General features: G+C 36.7%; 1 protein-coding gene across 6 annotated transcripts in view; it reads left to right on the top strand.

The window, feature by feature from the left end:
- The window catches only part of LOC129786882 (voltage-dependent T-type calcium channel subunit alpha-1G), a 57,638-nt gene that overhangs the window by 11,988 nt on the left and 23,769 nt on the right, over positions 1–21,881 (top strand). For 2 of the 6 annotated variants that reach the window (XM_055822137.1, XM_055822159.1), the window contains exons 3-11: positions 1,532–1,643; positions 5,387–5,618; positions 6,842–7,013; positions 9,435–9,476; positions 16,830–16,951; positions 17,162–17,316; positions 17,725–17,817; positions 18,034–18,275; positions 21,369–21,840. In XM_055822137.1, the coding sequence (XP_055678112.1) occupies positions 1,532–1,643; positions 5,387–5,618; positions 6,842–7,013; positions 9,435–9,476; positions 16,830–16,951; positions 17,162–17,316; positions 17,725–17,817; positions 18,034–18,275; positions 21,369–21,840 (1,642 nt within the window). The remainder of the gene's footprint in view (positions 1–1,531; positions 1,644–5,386; positions 5,619–6,841; positions 7,014–9,434; positions 9,477–16,829; positions 16,952–17,161; positions 17,317–17,724; positions 17,818–18,033; positions 18,276–21,368; positions 21,841–21,881) is intronic. The other 4 variants (XM_055822152.1, XM_055822173.1, XM_055822144.1 and 1 more) reach the window with 3 other exon arrangements.

Genomic DNA, 21,881 nt, shown 5'->3' with positions numbered 1-21,881 from the left:
AGACCATTTAATTTGTTTTTTCCGAATAATTTGCTTTTTGATTAATTTGGGAAAAAATAACATCAAAGAAAATCTTTTTCATTAACGCATAAATAGAACTTTCTCATCATCGGGAAAAGCTTACCTTTTTTCCCTTTAAATTTTACAATCAGTCTTCCTAACTTTGATTTGGGAAAATCGTAAATTTTCTCACAGGAGAAAAGGCAAAAGTTCCACACAAACGTTTCAATTTGCCAGCAAGATTTCATTCTCAAGAGTGAAACTTTTAATGTGATCCACAATTTTAGGGAGCTTTTTCTTCACATATAAATAAGTTGGTTGCCTTTGGGGTGCCAAATGTTGGGGGAGGACGGGAGAAGCTATGTAGTACGGACCTCTCAACAACAGAAACCAATGAACATTAAATGGTGGAGGGGGGTGGGTGGAGTAAAAGTTGATACATCAAATAAGAAAATATACTTCTGGTACTGGAAGTTTCCCTTCAGCATGATATACTGTCATATATCTCAATTATCGCAAATCTATAGGAAATTAATGGGCGAACGCACCCTTGATCCCCCGAGGGTCATTTTGGGGAGAGAGAGATTTTGTCTTCTTAGCGGTAAGAATTATGGGAGTTGAAATATTAGGGGTCAGGGTGGTGGTGCCTACTTGAAAATTCCATCCCTCACGGTCAAGCGGAAAGGGGATGAAAATTTGCGAAGGAAGAAGAACTTTAAAATAAAACTTTTTCTCGCACCGCTGATGCGGGATTTGTGATAAAACTTACTACAACAACACAAAATTGCTGTACAGAATTTTCCGCCTACAAGAAAATCGGCTTAGATGATGGGATTTAGACGGTGGTGGTGGGGCGGTGGTTTCACCCATGACTTATCTTCCACTGTTTGTTAGGAATTAAGTGGAGAATTATTTTCTTTCCCATGTCGGTTCAAAATCTCCACCAGCAGCATCCACCACACGTCTTGTTGTTGAGGAAGTTGTTAAAAGACAAATTAAGATCTCAATGGAAGTAATTTAAATAAATGAGTAGCGCATACATAAAATATTCAGTGTTGTGTGCTAAATTCAATTTTTAACGTCATAAAGCGCAAAAGTTTTTTATGTGTGTGTGTGGGAGGTTTTACGGGAAATTATGAGAAGCTGCTCACATATACAAGAGTTATAAGGTGGCTTTTTAAGTCTTAAAGATTTTCATTTTTCTTATTTAATTAATTTTATTTTAATTTGTGTGTGCAAATCATGAGTTAGTCTTAATTTAACCTTTGTAGTGGGGACTACAAGAGATTCAAAAGATCCTCACAGAATACACAATTTCTGGTAGAAGAAGTTCTATGGCCTAAGAATTCTTCCTAAAACTTCCTGAGCAACCATACCTTACTTTCCATATGGGATTTTCTGGGAAAATGAAGAATACAGTGGATGGGAAAATTTTGTTAAAACATGTCACGAAAATTAATTTTCCTCACATCAATTGCCTCTGTGCTCTTGGTGTCTCCATAATGGCACTTTAATTTTCTTCCATCAACACGTGGTTCGAGCGGATCTCAATACTGGTAATCCTCCTCAACTGCATCACCTTGGGAATGTACCAGCCCTGTGTTGACGATGAATGTGTTACAAATCGCTGTAAGATTCTTCAGGTGAGTCTTTTTTTATTTTTATTTAATATATGTAAGCTCAGGTGCAATCGCGGAAACACCCACCTACCATAAAGATTGGTGGAGAGATGTTTCGTCTTATCTTGAAATGTGCGAGGAACTCATGTATAATTCAGGACAACGAAGTTCTTAAAAAATGCAAAGAGGGGCACTGGAAAAAAAGAGTATGAGCGAGAAAACATGAAGCACTTGAATCAACTGGTGAGAAGAACCCTCGCGTTCTTTTTTTTCCACCCCCAAACCACCATAGAGAGGCTCTTATTTGAGCACTCTCGCCGCTCTCCTTGTGTATACTCCATATATGTACGTATACCGTATGACCTCCCACTAATGAACCCATTGAACTCTCCCCAGTATATCCACACACACACACATGTGTCGCAATACAATATGATGACTTAACCACCCCACCCCCATGCACTGTCTATATTGCCGCCCTTTGCCCACCCCAATGGATTTTCGATAACCCAGTGTGGAAGAGCATGGAAAGGACGAAAATGCCATAAAGTTGCATAACGATGTTTTGTGGTTGGTAAAAAAAAAGCCGGAAGCAAGGATGTGCGAGAAATGGAAAGTGAGCGCGGCATCAAGACCCAATCCTTTTGCCAAACTATGTGCTACACTGTTGTGTATGCTACATCATACAACTTTTTACCATGTATTGCCATTGTTGCGAAAAGTCGTTTGGAGTGGCTCAGTGCCTGTCACGAGCAAATAGCACACTCTATGCGCGCCTCACACCCCTCCGAAACTCATCTCTCTTCAACACAACTCCTCGTATGGGGTTTTCAACCCCTAATGGATTTTTTCCCTTGAAAAGCTCCCGGAGCTTTGGAACTAAAGCTGAATTTGCTCTTCTTCAATGGAATACTATATAGCAATTGTGGTTTGCTTTATTGCAAAGCTTTAACCTAGGTGCTTAGTCTGAGATTATAGGTTGAGTAATAGAATAGGTATATATTTGAGATTACAAATTGAAAAATTAGAATGTTCTAATAAAAATTTGAGCCTTTACTTTTCTGATAGTTAAGGTAAAAAAAATTGAAAAATGTAATGAATTGCCTTCTTTCTCAAAGAATTTTACAAAGTCTAATACATCTACAAGAAGGAATGCTTTCGTAATATTAATCAGAAAGATTAAAAGCTCTCAAAGAGAAAGTTTTAATAGCCTATATATAATCACAGTGTCAATGTATGCCAATCACGTCGAAACTTCAGTGACCCCGAAGCTTCTCCCAATTTCCTAGCACGGAACTTCCTGCCTGCCATAGAGTCCCAAAGTTCTCAAGTTTAACCTTATTAGAGTTTAATCAAATCTATATTATATATAGACTAGGGATATCCCATCTCACACTAGGTATCTAATTAAGTTGCTATCATTTTCACACATGCCACCTCAGGGTGATTCCCAATATATATCAAATCAATATAAATTCAATCAATCTCCATATTTAGTTCATAATAAAATTTTCATATTGCATGCCTTTTCTATGCGTGCAGGAATTGAATATTATGTTGGTATAACATTAAATATGCAATTGAGCTTTTATGCTCGAAAGAAAAAACGAAGGACCGATAAAAGAGATAAACAATAAAAATCCTAAAGTTCATGGGTTATTTTCCAAACCATTTTCTCTGGATTTCATTTGGAAGCTGTGCCCATATATCGTATTGGAAGTCGATTGAATTGGTTTGTAAAAGAAAAGGAGTTTATTCAGGCCAGTATGAAAGATGATCCTCTATCGCAGAACAATTTTAACCCATTCCATCTTGTAGAGGATCAAAAAACATTGAAGAATCGCGAGAGAAACTCCCCAAAATCCACTGGGATCACATCGAAAAGTGCAAATAAAAATTGCCAAAAAATTCAAATATTGCGACGCCATTTGACATTTTTCTCCCTATAAAAAATGTTTGAAAACTTTTTTGTAGACTTGTCGCTCATTTTCCGTGGAGTTTTTTTCTAGTCAAAATAAATGTTTATTATTTCGTTTCTGGAGTGATTTCTACATCTGAATCTGTGAAATCTGTGCATCTAATGATACTCTCAAAGCACTGAGAAAACAAACTCTTTGGGAGTTTATTGCTGTGAATACTTTCATGAGACCTCCGGATGTCTTTCTTGACATTGTAGCCTCCTCGAAAGCGGATGCAACAAGGAGGAGGGCATAGAATCTCTCTTCACTGACCATTGATTCAATTTCAATGCGTCGGAGCAAATCTTTCGCTTCCGGAAGTCCCAATTTCTCCAGTAAAACCTCATGGGCATTCTGCAGAAAAGAACTCTGAGAGGCAAAATGAGAGTTGAGAATCACTTTTGTCAGCTCCAGTAAGTCATTGCTCTTAGGGAAGATGTATGGAAAGACGGTGATGAAGATTTTGTGGACTTGCTCAGTGTTCCAATCCGTCCAATCCGCGGAAGGAGACTTTCAGGAGGAATCCCAGAATAGCTTTGAGGGCAGTTAGTTCTGCGACTCTCAGAAATGTCTTCCGTGCTGGTCATGATTTGCTTGATGACTCCGTCGAATGTTTCCGGATACTGACTACTATATTGATTTCTACATCTGAATCAGGTATATTGCGCTGGATGAGATTCAACTCGGTCAGATTTGCTAAAATTCTCACTGCCCAAGAGGCTCAAGAAATGTAAAAAGATTTGTTTTGATTTACAAGGGGCTGGTTCTGTCAACCTCCCTCAGCTTCATTTCGCAGTGGATCACTTGATTCGATGTAGAAATCACTCCAGAAACGAAATAATAAACATTTATTTTGACTAGAAAAAAACTCTACAGAAAATGAGCGACAAGTCTACAGAAAACTTTTGAAACATTTTTTATAGGGAAAAAAACGTCGAATGGCGTCGCAATATTTGAATTTTTTGGCAATTTTTATTTGCACTTTTCGATGTGATCCCAGTGGATTTTGGGGAGTTTCTTTCGCGATTCTTCAATGTTTTTTGATCCTCTACAAGATGGAATGGGTTAAAATTGTTCTGCGATAGAGGATCATCTTTCATACTGGCCTGAATAAACTCCTTTCATGTTTTTTCTCTTTTCCGCATTTTAATATTATGCAAATTTTTACTAGCTCTTAGACATTTATACCATGCTGTTATAAAAGATTTCCTGTTAGCCAGTCTCTCTCTCTATGCCAATAAAGTCAAAATTTCTTCCTCTACATAAAATATTCTGCCATACAATGTGGATTTTGCATATATTTTTACATAAAATTCTACCATGAAAATACGTAACATAAGAGATGTTGGGAAATAGAATCTGGCAATTTAGAGGAGGAGTTTATTAAAGCGATATCAAGATGAGGCTAGAATATATTGCACATTGTAAAATAAGGGAGAGAAATATAAGTAAATAAATCTTAAGGGTAACACCATTTAAAGCTCATTTAGTAAACTGACTGAGGGTGTGTTTAAATTTTGTACAAACTGTGCAAAATCTGTTGTTTTCAAACGGCTTCAATGAGGTGTTTTTATGTCCTTTTTTCTGTTTCAAAGGATCTCTTAACTATCAAACTCTTACCAAATTTCCATAAAGCTTGATTGAAGAAAAGAAAAATGCTTTTTCAGCTTGACGACACCATATTCTCTCATCATTAAAAACGCGATGTTAAATGGAAATGAAAAAAAAAAGAATTTTATTCCATGCAATTGAGACAAAAAGTGATTGAAATCTGTCACAAAGTTACAATTCGCTTCTCATTATTTCCAGATATTCGATGACATAATCTTCGTGTTCTTTGGCATGGAAATGACCATCAAAATGGTAGCAATGGGGGTGTATGGGAAGAATACCTACCTGGCGGATTCGTGGAATCGTCTGGACTTCTTCATTGTTCTGGCGGGGGCCATTGAGTACTGCTTGCACGTGGAGAATCTCAATTTGACTGCAATACGAACGATACGAGTACTCAGGCCATTGAGAGCAATCAACAGAATACCGAGTAAGTATATATGCCTCGTGCACTTTTAATGCTAAATCCCCGTGCAATTTTGGAAAATTGTCCTTCATCGCCTCCGTAATGCAAGCACATAGTTTGAAGCTAAATAGCGGGGGCGTCCTGGGATAATTGAAAAGGGAAATTGGGAGATAAATTGAAAAAGGCAAAATTGGATACGACGACGATGTCCTTCAAATTGAAATGAGTTTTGCAAATTACTTGGCGTACAAAATGCAAAAGTTTGCAATTTGGCGCAAAAGTGTCGCGCGTCCTCTCAATTTCCCCCATACTCCATCTCTTTTAAGTCCCTCAATTGCACATTTTCTCTCCCCGGTAGCAAACATTTTAATTGACACGATTCCTCGCCCATTTCATTATGCCACCCGCCCCCTCAATTACTTTCCCAACGTGGCGCTTGGATGGGGTACAGGGAAAAGGAAAAATTGTGTAGATTTTCACAAATGACGTGCTTCTCAGCAGTGATGCGCTTCCTTAATTGTATTTATTTCTGATTTGAAAATATTTTCCTGGGATGTATTGTTCATCATTTGAATTGCAAATACAACAAGACAGGTTCAGCTCCCAAAATTCTGTGATGAAAAGGAAAAGTTTTGAACGGTAACATATGAGGCTGCAATATGATTTTATTATTTTCATCCGCTACATCGTACGAACTAAAAAGAGTTAAAATTATGTGTTTATGCTAATAAAACTTTTTGAATTGAGATATTTTTGTTTAATTGAATAATCATATTTTTGCTTTAAATTCAGAGTGATTTTTTTTTGAAAGCTTTCATTCAAAAAGAATTCTTTTGTTTGTTTCTAATGATCTCTATTACAATTAATACTTACCCACATAAAAAAGCTCTCTCTAATAGTTTATTTTGCATCATGAAAATTGTATTAAACCGGCCAAGTAATAGAAATCAACAGTGCTATTAGTGCCAAAGGGTTAGAAGGAATGGAAGAGAAAGCAACTTAAGCATAACCATTACCCTTTTTGGGGACTGCCTCACCTTTCTCCGAGTAGATATTTGTATTACGTGGTTCTAAGGTAATACCTGTACCTATATACCATAAGAAAATTTGTGAAGGCCACACACAATTTTGAGGTCAGGCAGTATTTGGGCGAGGGATTTAATTAACATCTTTCTCCCCATTTTCGCAACAATTCGCGCAGAAACCCACATCTACCTGTAACTGCTTTTATATTGTCCCTTTTGTAGGCATGAGGATTTTAGTTATGCTGCTGCTCGACACTCTACCAATGCTTGGCAACGTCCTACTGCTGTGTTTTTTTGTATTCTTCATTTTCGGCATTGTGGGCGTTCAGCTTTGGGAGGGAATCTTGCGGCAGCGTTGCGTCCTCCAGCTCCCGAACAATGTTATACCACCAGAGTAAGTACCCCCAAAAGCATATAACCACATTTTTGCCACTAAATCCCATTTACTAATTTATAATTCTTTCACAAATGAAAGAAATAAAAAAAAAAGAGAAAGACTTTGAAATTGTGAATCTCCTTTTATCTTCATTCTCTATTTCCAATTTTTGTGTTTTCTTTTTAATGTGATAAAAAATCCTCCTTTTTTGGGCCTTTCCCGCCTAATTATACAAAACAGAGGGTGGAATTTTCGGTTTTCCTTTTTGTAATCAATTTGAAAATCATTAATGCGGCAGCTTCGCGTGTAAAAGAGAAAAAAAAGTATTTTAAAACAACTAAAAAAAAATGTGTGTGTGGGAAACAATTTGTGTGGTTCGGATTACGAATGTCAATGGAAAATTTATGAGGAATTAATGGAAAAAGGAGTAAAGGGGCGATGGGGGGTATGTTGGGGTGGTTGTTGAAAATTCAATGGGTGTACAATTAATATTTATTTTAGCGTTAAATTCATTGTGATGCAGATGGTGGGGTGATTACCTCGTGAGGGATTAATGCTTGTGGGTTTAGTGTGGAGAGACAGCAGCAGCAATAAAATGTAATTGATATTAATTCAAAATTTCAAAGTTTGTGGAGTGAAAATGTCCCCTAGAAGCTATCAAATAAATTGCACTGCTGCCCAATATATTTTTTTAATACTACACAAAGGGAAAACATGAGCGCAATAATAATTCAAAAAAAAAGTTCAAATACAAAAAAAGTAATAAATTGGAAAATGATTTTAACGTTTATACAGATAATGTGTGTACTGAATATGTACTAATATAATGAAAAAAAAATGTAGATGTATATTTTTTTTATTCACTTCTCTGCTGAATTTCTTTTTTTTTTACACCCAACAAATATTTTATTATTTGTTTATTTTTATAGTTCGATAAAAGAGAATATTTTATATTTGGTTAAGTGCAAATGCTTGTAAAGTTTTTTGAGAGTTTCCATTTTATATGACATTTTTTTAGCACGACTTTTTTTCAATGTAAATTTGTCATACATTTTGGATATTTTTTATACCTACATACATATATAAATATCTTTATATACATAAATATTTAATGTATATTTTGCGATTTAAATTAAATTAAAAAAATCAATATGAGATCCAAACACCACAATTACCCACAAAAACATTATATTCAACGCTCATATTTTATGTTAGGAAAATAGATTGATACCAATATGTTCACCCTCACGTCTAATTATATTATTTTCACAACACCACCCAAGCTCCATTTACAACTCATATGTCGTCATATGTAAAATACGTACAAGATATAGCAGAATAACTGTCTCAACTGAAGGGAATTTTTGACAATGATTTTTTCGATTCTGAAACAGTAGAAATATGTATGTCTAAAAGTTTTAAATTAAGGGATGATTTAATAAATCTTTAAAACTTTACAGAAAGATATTGCCAAAATAATTTGTAAATTCATAATTACAACAAAAATTCCTTTTGTATTGCTGAATAATTCATTTTATCATTATAAATTTTAGTTCAAATAGTTAGACAGTTATTCTGAATGTTTCTGTACAGTCAGTTCTGGTGATTCAATAACACATTTACCGGAATATTGAGGTACATATTAAATTTAGATTATGTATAATACATTTTAGTAGAATATGAAAATGTTACCACAGTCAAAATTTTCACAACTATAGAAAGTTTAACGAGGTTTGTAGGTCTATAACAATTTCCTAAACTTGTTGTTAAACAATTTAATAGTTATGTAGATAGATTTAATTTTCAAGTAGTTTCACTTTATTCATTTTCCCTTTTCCGCATTATAAATACCTATACATATAACATAAATTTAATACCTCTACCCTCCCACATATAATAATAATTGCGAGAGATTGCAAAAACCTTTTGATGTTGGAAAATCATGTCTGAAAGTTCCGCAAATAGAGATAAATTTACAGAAAAAAATTAACATTCTCCAGAAAATACATCATAAAATTTATTCTTAGCTTTTTTTGCAATAAAAGAACAAGAAAATGAACGGAAAGTAGATCAAGATGAAGAAACAAACACACATAATGATGGTAATAAAATTTTGTAGGTAGTATTCATCTGTGATTATAACATCCTGATGTAGATGAGATTGAGATGTTTTTTTAATAGAGAGAGATTTATTCGAATAGGATAAACTTCTTGCAGACACTTTTGGGTTTATTAATTGCCTTTTTGTTTTGTTTCCCCTGTTTCCAATATTATACATTTTATTCTCTGTAAAAAATACTCTTTTATGAATTGTTTTGGTTGAAAAATTATTAATTGTATTTAGTTTTGTTGTATTTTTCCAAATCTCACATGAACAAAAAATACCTTTTTATTTTTCTTAATATAATTTCAAACATAAAATTCGGGTTTTAATTGCAGGGAGCTACCAGAGGGGTACAGAGCTCGAGTGCGCGTTAATTCGTAAGAAAGATTCATTTCAAAAAGACGACCTTTTCATTTTTATCCAAGTGACAGAGAATCTTGAGAACGATAGAAAAAATCTTTGGAAAGTTGTACAGTCTTTTTGTTATTTTTATACTATAACTTACATATTTTTTCATTTTTTTTATTCTCTGTAAACTAAAAAAAAAGAACTGAAAATTCTTTGTCAAGATAGAGCGTAATATACATTTTCATTTTATCTTTTTATTTAAAAAAAAAACATTATCGAAAAACGACTCACACATGACCACAACAAGATAACAAGATAAATAAAAATAAAATATACAGCAAAGACAAAACAAAGCTTAATGAAAATGAGGTCATATGTAAAGTTTTTCGTTTTTTCTTTGCACTTTTCTCGATGTTTTTTTTTTAGTATTATTCTGTGTAGCAAGAAAATTTATAATTTTTTTCTCTCTACATTTTGCTATGTGATGTGTAACAGCAAAATGCACCATCACAGAAAGTTGATTACGATGGACAGTATACGCAAAAACACCCTCGCCTTTGAAGTTCTTTTCTATGAGAAAAAAAAAATCACAAAGGGATTATTTATGCAACGCCATAGTGGTGGAGAAGCAATTAAAAATCATCCCCTTGAAGAAGGGATAAATTTAGATCAATTTACAATTTTTTTTTAACATTATATCCCCTATATCCCATTTACATATAAAGGATAATAAAAAAAAGAAAAGCTTTTTAACTATTTTCCTTTTTGTGTACCAATAAATTAAGATGGGGACGCCTGGTACTAGACTTTTCCGGACTTCTTATATGTAATTCAGGCAAAAAGATTTGTCGTTTTTTACTTAAAATTCAAAGAGAAAAAATACATACATCTTTGGTCAGTTAAACAACCCTTTTGTGTACTTTAATAAGATTTATGTATTTATTTAAATATATATTCTTTTCTGGCATAAGAGAGAATTATCCTTTCCATCCTTTTCGTATACATGACTTGATGCGACCTTGATTCTTTGCCAAAAGATTTTTCTAGTTATGGTTATTCAACTCTTACATAGTGGAACGAGAGAATGGCATAAGGCATGAAATATGGTTGGGAGATTAAAATATTCTCCCATTGTCTTCGCAATATTAATTAATGATTGTGCGTGATGGTAAGAAAAGTCTCTTGGAATTCCGAGGGTTGCAAGGAAAAAGGAATCGTGCGAATCTCTCGAGAGCACAAACCCTTATGGTCTGAAGTACCTTCTAAGAGGGGTGCTCTATGGTAAAGAGGGTGGGAGTAGTCTATACATCAGTGAGTGAAAGACTCACAAATCAGGAAAGACACAAAAGTCCCGAGATTACGTGCGAGATGTTTGTGTTTTTGTGTATACTGATGCTACTATATGGGTATTGTTGGATGCGAAAGAGCACATCGTTATTAGTTTTATAGTATTACGTTATACTATTCCACACGAAAATTTTACTAAATGTTTGCGCTATCAGTCGATTAATTTCACATTTTGCCTCCTTTTAATTTCCTTCTGCCACATGCGAGTTCTGTGTCCATTTGCTGCTGGCTGAAACGAACGGATATTGTACAGACCACACGAATTATGGTTTTCTCAAAATTTTCGTCTTTTTAGCTACTGCATAAAGCGATGTATAAAGAGAGGAGAGAATAACTTGTTGTATACTAGAGAGACAGTTGATATGCGGCCTGGAATGCGTGTTAGCTCTTCTTTTAGAGAAGAAAAGCATGTTTATTTTTCTTGTAGTTGATCGAACATGAGGAAAAACTTTATTGGATACGATAAAAAAAATTCTTATTTTATTTCATGTGGGTATTTCTGAAAGTTTTTTTTTTTTTGATAAAATCATAATTATTGAAAAGATAATGCGAAAACGAAAAAAATATCATTAAAATTCACGTAAAAATTAAATATTTTATCATTAAATTGAGTTTGTAATTTACGACAAAGTGCCAAAGTTGAATTTTAATTAATTTTTTCAAAGGCCATGAACATTAGGGCACGTAATGTTTCCAAATAATGATTCAAAAAAGGTCAAAAATGGCACTTAAAAACAAACTCATTCACATAAAATTTATTGCTTCGCTCGCGCATCTAATTCCCCGAAAAACTTTCGGTTCAACCTACCCCTTCAATATGTATATATTTTTGATATACTTTCACGGTCTCTTCGCGCTCTCGAAGCGAGGAATATTTATTTTTGGGGGGCTTTTGTCAGAGGAATTGAGAAAATTCTTTACGAAACAGCATTTTTCGAAGCATGTTCTACGACACAGCTCTTCATCCTTTTTTTCCCTTTGGCTTTATATACATTTGAAAAGCAAAATTTTCGAGGACAGAAATTTTTATATTTGAAGGGAACATTTGGTTGGAATGTCTTTCCTCTCCAAACTTTTTGGTCCTTTCCGCTTCTTTGTCATTTATACGTATTGTTACGACGGGGTCCATTCCTGCACCCCCGTCGTGGGATAGCCCTGGAGTTCGTGTAGCCGACAGACTCGTGGAAGATTGAAGAAGTCACTCTCTTTGCTAAAATCTAATTTTATTTCGACTATTCTACAGTAGTAATACTTAATGTTTCTCTTCGGGGGTAATTTTCTGCTGTTTCTTTCTCTCTAAGGTCGGAGATGAATTCATCTGGGCATTGATGTATTTCTGCTGTTGTCGTAATCACAATCCCTTTCATCTCAGGATTCTCATCTCGATTGTTCTGCGCAGTGAAGATTAGTGATTCGAGCGGCTGTGGGGGCTCCTCTGGAGGGTTTCTCTAGCTCCGCACTTGTGAACCCCTGGCACTTTTATGCCCTTGGGCTCCTTCTCTCTATGAGTCCTTTTGTTTTCACCCTTATGTTTTTGCGTTTCCGCACTATAAGTTCTTTTTCACTTTATGCCCTTAGGCTTTTCACTTGTGAGTCTCTGGCACTTTAACGTTCTGGGACTTCTTCCCGCTATGAGTCCTTATGTTCTTGCGTTTTCGCACTATAAGTTCTTTTTCACTTTATGCCCTTAGGCTTTTCACTTGTGATCGAGGTGCTCCTGGAGAAACTCTTGGGGGTTGCTCTTCGATCTTGCTCTGCTGAACAGAGAGTTCTACTTCAATGCGGAGCTCATCCGCTCGTGGCAATCCGCCACGCTCTGTCCTCCTCGACTGCTCCTTCCCAACTGTCGATCTTCCACTTCTTCTGCTGCTCTTGATGCTTTTTCTCTGCCAAATGTTGCACACGTGTGAGCGGCTGGAGTTCTTCCTCAAAGGGGTGTTTTTCTTACGCCGCCTTGGGTTTATTAAGGGTAAGCTCGTTGCGCATTCCTCCCTAATGGATCTTCTTTGCGCTTCCCCTGTTTACCCAGGTGGTGTTATTGCGCATTCCTCCCCAAAGTGGTAATTTCGAGAGCGTTTATGGCGCCTTTTCCGCCCTTCGGTAATGGATGCCACTTTGGTTGGCGCGGCCCTGAGAGATTTTTCCCACAGCTGTGGAACATTTGGCAGAATGCTCTATTCAGCAGTCTCTTCATTTTGGGGGGGGGGGGGCATTTTTAAATGCCACCGTAACATTCCCCCCCGCTTAAGCGTGATCGTCCCGATCATGCAACTTGTATGTCGTCTGGAGGCCTTCCTCCCAGGGGTTCATGGCGTTCTTTGGGAGTCCTACGGGGTCGTGCTTTTTGAATGATTTCCAATTGGAATGTTCCCGTATCCTTGTAGGGTGCCTGTGCATAAGGAAGTCTTCGCGTCAGACTTTTGACTGCCTCCTTTTCCCTGCGGTCGGAGATTAGCGATTTCTGCTTCAATCTTCTTTCGTGGTCTTCGTTATGGTGTGGTAGTTGTTGCTCTGGCTGAGCTTCCTCAAATAGAACCTCCAGATTCAAATCATCTGGAAGGGTGTCCTTCCAGTTGACAGATACTTGTCTGGAAAGCTGATCCTTAGCGCGAATTGATTCACTTCGGATTCGGGATCCCTCCATGATGTACTCAGATGGTGCAGCATCGAAACACATCTGCGCGTGGGCGGCATGTGGGGTTGAAGGTCTTAAATCCTTCTCCTCAAATTGTTCACTTGGGACTTCTTCGTCCGAGAATTGGTCATCTGAGAATTGGTCATCCGAGAATTGGTCATCCGAGAATTGGTCATCGGAGAAGGGGTCGTCCGGGAGTGGGTTGTCCAAGAATTGGTCGTCCTGGAATGCGTCCTCCGGGAATAAATTGTCTGGAAAATGGTTTTGCTTCCTCAGGGGTGATCTTCTATAATTCGTCCTTCGCCCATTCCATCTTCTTGCGGGTGGTGAGATTGGGTGTTGTTCTTGTTGATTTTCACGTCGTTTTCTCCAATTAGAATCAAATCGGGGAGGATTTCTCTGATTTGGTGAACAATGTTGATCTTCGTTCCTCCAATTGGGACGTGGGAATCTCGGTGATTCCTCGCATTTCCTTGGTGAAGCCATATAGGTGTCCGATGGTCTTGATGATCTTGTAGCTCGTAGACTTGCCTCAAATTCCATGGCGATGGCGAGAGCTGAGTTAAGTGAATCTGGTCGATTCATTCTTACCCAATACTGAATTTCATGATCCATGATCCCATCTAAGAACTGCTGCATGGCGATTCTGTCCTGGGCGCTGAGTGGGCATTCAGGAAATGCACTTTTCACAAGCTTCTTCAAAGCGGTTGCAAATCCTGAAAGTTCTTCCTGAGTTTTCTGCTTCCTCATCCTGAATTCGACATGGCTCACATCACGTAGATGTTCCTTTCCAAATCGCAAGTTGAGCGCTCTCGTTAGATGAGTCCAATTCATTTGCTTTTCGGCTGGTAAAGTTGCCATCAAAGATAATGCTTCTCCTCGCAATGATGCTGCCAACATAATTCCTTTTTGATCGATATCCCAGCACATGGCTGACGCTACTACATTAAAGTGTAAAATGTAGTCTTCTACGCATTGGCTTCCATCGAAACGTTCGACTTTAAGTATAGGAGAATTATTCTCCTGTATTCTCACGGGATTCATTGTGGGTGTCATTTGTGGGTTTCCTCTTCGTGTCCAGGAAGTTTCTGGTAGCATGGTGTTGACCTGGATGCTGTCTCTGGCGGTATCGTGGTATATCGGAAATCCTGTTGGATTTGAAACGTTCCACAAATGAGTGTTCTTTGCTCCCCTTGATGTCATCGAGAGTCCATTAATTTCTTCGCAAACATTTCCTTTCACTGGATGTGTGGGTTGCGAAGCTGAGATTTCTGAATGTGCTTTCTGTAGCAAATATTCAACTTGTAGTGCGTTTTCACTACTGGTTGCCTCAATTTTTCTGCATTTCTCTTGAACACTGACACTGCATTCATCAATTTTCTTGCATAAAGCATTTTTTAATCCTTCAATCAATTGAGTCACGTCTATAGGTGACTCCATCTTTGGGCTTTCTTTAATCCCACCGCTGTCACCAATTGTTACGACGGGGTCCATTCCTGCACCCCCGTCGTGGGATAGCCCTGGAGTTCGTGTAGCCGACAGACTCGTGGAAGATTGAAGAAGTCACTCTCTTTGCTAAAATCTAATTTTATTTCGACTATTCTACAGTAGTAATACTTAATGTTTCTCTTCGGGGATAATTTTCTGCTGTTTCTTTCTCTCTAAGGTCGGAGATGAATTCATCTGGGCATTGATGTATTTCTGCTGTTGTCGTAATCACAATCCCTTTCATCTCAGGATTCTCATCTCGATTGTTCTGCGCAGTGAAGATTAGTGATTCGAGCGGCTGTGAGGGGCTCCTCTGGAGGGTTTCTCTAGCTCCGCACTTGTGAACCCCTGGCACTTTTATGCCCTTGGGCTCCTTCTCTCTATGAGTCCTTTTGTTTTCACCCTTATGTTTTTGCGTTTCCGCACTATAAGTTCTTTTTCACTTTATGCCCTTAGGCTTTTCACTTGTGAGTCTCTGGCACTTTAACGTTCTGGGACTTCTTCCCGCTATGAGTCCTTATGTTCTTGCGTTTTCGCACTATAAGTTCTTTTTCACTTTATGCCCTTAGGCTTTTCACTTGTGATCGAGGTGCTCCTGGAGAAACTCTTGGGGGTTGCTCTTCGATCTTGCTCTGCTGAACAGAGAGTTCTACTTCAATGCGGAGCTCATCCGCTCGTGGCAATCCGCCACGCTCTGTCCTCCTCGACTGCTCCTTCCCAACTGTCGATCTTCCACTTCTTCTGCTGCTCTTGATGCTTTTTCTCTGCCAAATGTTGCACACGTGTGAGCGGCTGGAGTTCTTCCTCAAAGGGGTGTTTTTCTTACGCCGCCTTGGGTTTATTAAGGGTAAGCTCGTTGCGCATTCCTCCCTAATGGATCTTCTTTGCGCTTCCCCTGTTTACCCAGGTGGTGTTATTGCGCATTCCTCCCCAAAGTGGTAATTTCGAGAGCGTTTATGGCGCCTTTTCCGCCCTTCGGTAATGGATGCCACTTTGGTTGGCGCGGCCCTGAGAGATTTTTCCCACAGCTGTGGAACATTTGGCAGAATGCTCTATTCAGCAGTCTCTTCATTTTGGGGGGGGGGGGGGGGCATTTTTAAATGCCACCGTAACAGTATTTTGCTATATAATACCACCAATTGATATTATCCCAAATATGTATATATTTTGCAGATTTTGCATAAAGTTTCTTTCCGCACCCCAATCATTTTTTTTGTATTTCACATAATGTCTTCCACCCTTAATCTTTTCACTTGTGCTTGGAAGTTTTTTTTCAAAATTATTTTGTTGCGCCATGTATTTTTCAACTCTTCACATATAACATCCACTTCACTATATATACAATCAATTTTAATTCTTTTGATTGATATTTTATGTTGATAAACCGACATATTGTTATTTTTTGTGATTTTCTCTTTTGGGATCTCTTCATTTTCAATTTATTTTTATACCTACCATCTTCTGCTCTTCTAAAATTCTACAATCTGTGAAAAGGAGAAAAGCGTATCTTGAGAATGTGAACACATTATCCATATAAAATAAATCCCTGTGCGTGAACGTTCCCCGTTTCATGAATAAATTGCGATATATGGTGTAAATATATATCTATGTAATATTTGCTAAATGTGTGTATAGCATAATGTAATAATCTCTATGGATATATTCGTATATATTATGTAGATTGACTATCTTAAAGGAACAGATAAAATGTAATTGATGCGGTATTCTAATCTTATGTGTGTTTTGAGAATTTTTTAATTTGATATTGCAACCTAAAAGTGGCAATTGATTTTAATTTATAATTTTTAATTTTAAGTTTAATTTTTTTAATGTATTTTTTTTTGTTAAAGCCTCTTTGAGATAATTTTTTTGAGAATATTTCTATTAATGTTTTATATATAAATTTTTGCAGTGTATCATTCTACTATGAATTTTCAAAGGAGCAAGATTACATTTGTTCGAAGCCAGACGATTCCGGAATGCACCTATGTAACAGTCTTCCCGCATATCGAGTTGGACCCCTCATATGCAATGGTAAGTTTTTTTTGTTCATTTTCAAAGAAGAATTCAATTCATGAATTTATTTTTTGCAATTCAAGATAGGAAAGATTTGGAATTAAAATTTCATTCAATTTTGTACCTTTCGTAGTGAATACCGCGGAAGTTTTTCCTATTTTCCTCCAAAATTTCCACATCACCGGATATTCGTATTTTCAATATTTTTTATTCTTGTTTTCTTTTCAGCTTCAGCAGTTCCATTTTCCCGCAATTACCCAACAAATACATCATGTGTCAATTGGAATCAGTATTATACAAATTGTAGCCAGTTGGGCGGAAATCCCTTTCAGGGCACCATATCCTTTGATAATATTGGATTAGCTTGGGTTGCAATTTTCCTGGTCAGTACACTGCCTCAAACTTTCTCGTTTTCTACCCCCACTGTATATATAGATTTGGCAAAAGGGGCGAGTAATTCTTGGGGTTAACAGTTCAAGCAAACTCAATGATGGGGCGAATGATTTGGGCGAGAGAGACCCTTCCGTTTCCACGCATATCAGTGAATTCCAATGGAAATTTGTGGAATTTTATTGGTGTTCTTGCCCCCGTTTGAATGGTAAAGGCGTGATGTAAAGAAAAAAAATTGACCATTCTCACCCCTGAATTACTTACCCCTCGACACAATATCAATTTTTGCTTTATCCAAAAGCTGTTCTCACAGCCGAAATCCAAAATATATATTTTATTGCTGTCTCACACACTTTTTCCCTCATTTTTTTCTTCGTCCTTTCTCTGTGCCCTAACCGTAGGTAATATCGTTGGAAGGATGGACGGATATAATGTATTACGTGCAGGATGCTCACAGTTTCTGGGATTGGATTTACTTTGTGCTACTCATTGTGGTGAGTAAATATTATGTGGCGGTCTATTTGTGTGGGAGATATATGGGAATGTGAATAGCAAACATTTTCCTCATTAATTAACCTAAAAGCCTCCATAATTCTATGAATATTCATCTCAATATAACTTTTTTTCTCCACACGTATACTTTGCAAATTACTAAAGAATTATCTTTTACGTTTCTTTTGCCACTCTCGGCGTCATACAAAACAAAATAGATTGGGTCATTTTTTATGATCAATCTGTGTCTCGTCGTAATCGCAACGCAATTCTCAGAGACAAAAAAGCGCGAAATGGAGAGAATGCGTCAAGAACGTGCGAGATTTACATCAACATCAACACTCGCTTCCAGTACAAATAATTCCGAACCAACCACATGCTATGCCGAAATTGTCAAGTACATCGCACATCTGTGGAGACGCTTCAAAAGGAGACTTATTAAGAAGTTACGATTGTATAAGTATGGACCCCCTTTTGAATTATTTTTTATTTAGCCACATCAAAATTAAACTCACTCTATACTCACTTTCTTATACTACTCCATCATTACTCTCCCTCCCTCTTGTCTGTGTCTAACTCTCACAGCGAGAGACTAAAGCACGGTCACTATATATATATCACGCATATTATGTATACGTAACAAAACTCATCCCCAAGGTCCACAAAGAAATTGGACACTTTTATGTTTTAGAAGACTAATTTTTCTCCCTTCCCCCACGAGTGTATTATAAGTATATATTTTATCTTTAATGTGTGAAGCTATTGTGTGCTTGAAAGCTCTGATATTGTATGGAAACTTTGTATATATGTGCAAATATGTTACCTTTCCTTTTGGCAGGAAAGAAGAGATTCCAAAAGCACCTCATTATGCTCTTTGGAGGAAGAAGAAGTCCCTTTAATAGATTTCGTGGTATAGTGTGAGAAAACTTTCCCATTTAAATGCTCCTTCACCACGTGTCGCTCTTTCGAATTCTCAATGCATTTATTGAGAGCTATTGAGAAAAGTTTTCACCAACTTTTCCTTCGCCACATAGTTTTGTCATTTAAGTACACCGGATGGTACGTTGCAGTTGGTGTGTAAAGAAAAGAGACATGCCAAGTTGAGCTTTGGGGAACTTTTTAATTTCTACAAGTTTCTCGGAAGAAGCATTTTTTATTGGTTTGTTTTTGCGGCACGTAAAGGTTGCAGTCAGGGACTTTTTAATCCTGAAAAGGATTCTTTAATGATATCTTAAGGTCAGCTTTACATTACCTGTTTTTTTGCTTTCTGTATCAATTGGAAATGAAAGGGTGCTACAACATTATATCGAGAAGACATTTTATGATTTGAATGAATATCATTTTACACATTTTTTCCTCAAAAAAATGTACCCTCAATTCTTGGTCGTAGATGGTAATTTAAAACAAATTATATTCATACCGAAAAAATCGAAAGAAAACTTCAAAAGTCATTTCACTTCAATTACACCTCCCTGTGCTACTTTTCTCAGTCATTTTCACGAATTTTCTCTTATCTCTTCTTTTCTGTTTGTAAATTACAAATTGGAAAATGCGTATATTTTTATGCTTCTAAATGTGTGTCTGGAAAAAGAATTTTTATCTTCTTTTCAATGTATATTTGAAATCAATGTGAAAATTACAGTGCATCAATTATTTCAACGAACAGTCTAAACAAAAAAGAAAGAAAAAGCTCAACTTCTATTTGTAGAATCGATTTGCATACAACATGTTTTAGTTCTTTTTTTGCTTTTTATTCAATAAATCATTCTTGATCTCAAATTACATTCAGGGAGGAAATAATAAATATTTCTCGTGGAGAAGTGGTTTTCCCATAAATGCCAAAATGCCCTCCGAGAAAGGATTGGCAAAAAAATAAGAAAAATGTTCGTGTATATTAATTTTCAGATAACTAACCGGGGCAAGTCCATAAATCATCTCTGTATTTTTCCAACCATAGCCAAATAACTAAAAGACTGCGCGCGAACTTTTATGAAATTGCATTTGAAAGTTTTTTCACTCTGTGGGGAATTTTCTTACTGTACATGCTTTTCCATTTTCTCCATTCATGAATTTTTTAACTCTTTCTGCTCAATAATTTTGACACCTGTTGATTTTTTTTCCGGGGATAAGACCCAATTGGAAATCTGATTCATTCATATTGCAAAATACAGAAACCATTGAGCATTCAAAATCCTTTCGAATTTCATGAATATTTGGAGAATCGATTGTCAGTCGCGCAGCTGGGGTGCAAATGAATTGTTTATCACAACTGCACGGAAATTGGTCTCCTGCAGTAAGGAGCTTATCATAATTACATGGGACAAAATTCACAGTTCTATACGTTTTATAGAGATTCAATTAAGGTGATTTATTTTGAGTAAAAATAATCTATTTTACACGAAACGACGGATATCTTTATTTAATTTTTCTCTACAAAATCTGCTTGTTTATTTGAAAGATTATTAACAATTAATATTATTTTATTGAAGAACTAATTAATTAAAAGGATCACCGCAATGAATTTAGAGCTTTTAGAAAGCTTTCTCTCAATACAAGTTAAAAATAACAGCAGTGGAGGCGCCGGGTTTGTTCATTCGTCTATTTCTTCAAAATCAATAAAAAGTAAAATATTGAGGCGCCAGGTAGTCAATTTGTAGTACAGAAATTTATGCAAAAAAAAGATACAAAGAAAGTCAGTTACTTCAATGAAGGCGCAAGGTTATATACTTTTGTATAATTTTAATTATATTTTTATGACATTTTAATTGAAACATAAAACGAATCCAAAAACCCTCCATTCCTACGCAAATTATATATCATTTTCATTGCTATTCCGGAGAATGGAGGCGCAAGGATATATAATTGCACTTTCCCGGAAATTTAAATTCACTTCAGACAGAGCTTAACACTCATGATATACAATAGTATGTCCTACATAACATAGAGGTACATTTATTTGCGTCTGCTGGAAAGGAAACAAATTTAGTCGAGGTGTAGAGATAAAATCAATAGATTGCATCTGCTGGCCATGAAGTATAATCTTGACTTGATTTTATAGTCTGTTTAAATTAACTATGCACCACAATTGCATCTAAATTATCTTCTATTTTCCATAATTTTGAATATCTTGACACGAAGTTCCATTAACTGTTTCGATTCGAAATGTTTGAAACTAATTCTGGGAGCTTTCCTTGAGGGTGGGAGATAAGAAAGTTCAAATTTAGTGCATTAGTTAATTACGACAGAGTATACGTACATAAATGAATTATTTTATGTGCGATCTCTCGTATATTAAATAAAATGGTGTTAGTACTTGACAAATTGCGCATAATGCCATTTGACGCTTTCATGGGCAATTTGTTGATGTATTAATAGGAGGGGTGGGCAAGGCAGTTTGGCTCTCTGGGGCGTTCCTGTGGGGTTGGCCGGAGCAATAAACGCGTGATGGATTGATTCGTAGTTGAAGCACTGTAATCTTTGTGTGGAGTGGATGGTTTGCGGTTGATTTTTGGGGAAGTTAAATGAAATCAATTTTCCATGTTGTGTGGGGTAGGTACGCGAAGAAGCAACGCCGGGAGGGATTGCTTCCTGCGCCGGATATCCTCACACTATCACCCAGTAAGATTAAAGCGCACCACCCAAAGTGCCATAAATACGGAATGGAGAAAGCTACAAATATCAAAGATCAGCAGCAACTGATAACCGTGATGGTGCCACTGAATTCAACAACCACACCGAATAATTCAACGGTGGTGGCAACAACGGTCGGTGGTGGGCTGAATGGGGGTGGAAATGGTGCCATCAATGGCATTGAGTCATCCATGGTGAATTCAGCATTGAGCCAAAATGTTCCCAATGACGGTCAAGTGTCGTCGCCTGATAACTCGGAATTATCATTGGATCACTCGAGGAGCAATTCTGTGAGGCGGAAAAACATCAACAACAACAACGGTGGTCGTGAGGAGCAGAAGCAGAAGACGCTACTACTTAAAATTCCAAGCATGACGGAGTCTGAGCAATTATTGGTAAGTCCAAGTTGTGGATTCTTATTTCAGCTCAATTAATC

This window comes from Lutzomyia longipalpis, chromosome 1 (genome assembly GCF_024334085.1).
Source record: "Lutzomyia longipalpis isolate SR_M1_2022 chromosome 1, ASM2433408v1".
Taxonomy (NCBI): domain Eukaryota; kingdom Metazoa; phylum Arthropoda; class Insecta; order Diptera; family Psychodidae; genus Lutzomyia; species Lutzomyia longipalpis.
This window is presented reverse-complemented; position numbering and strand designations above follow the sequence as displayed.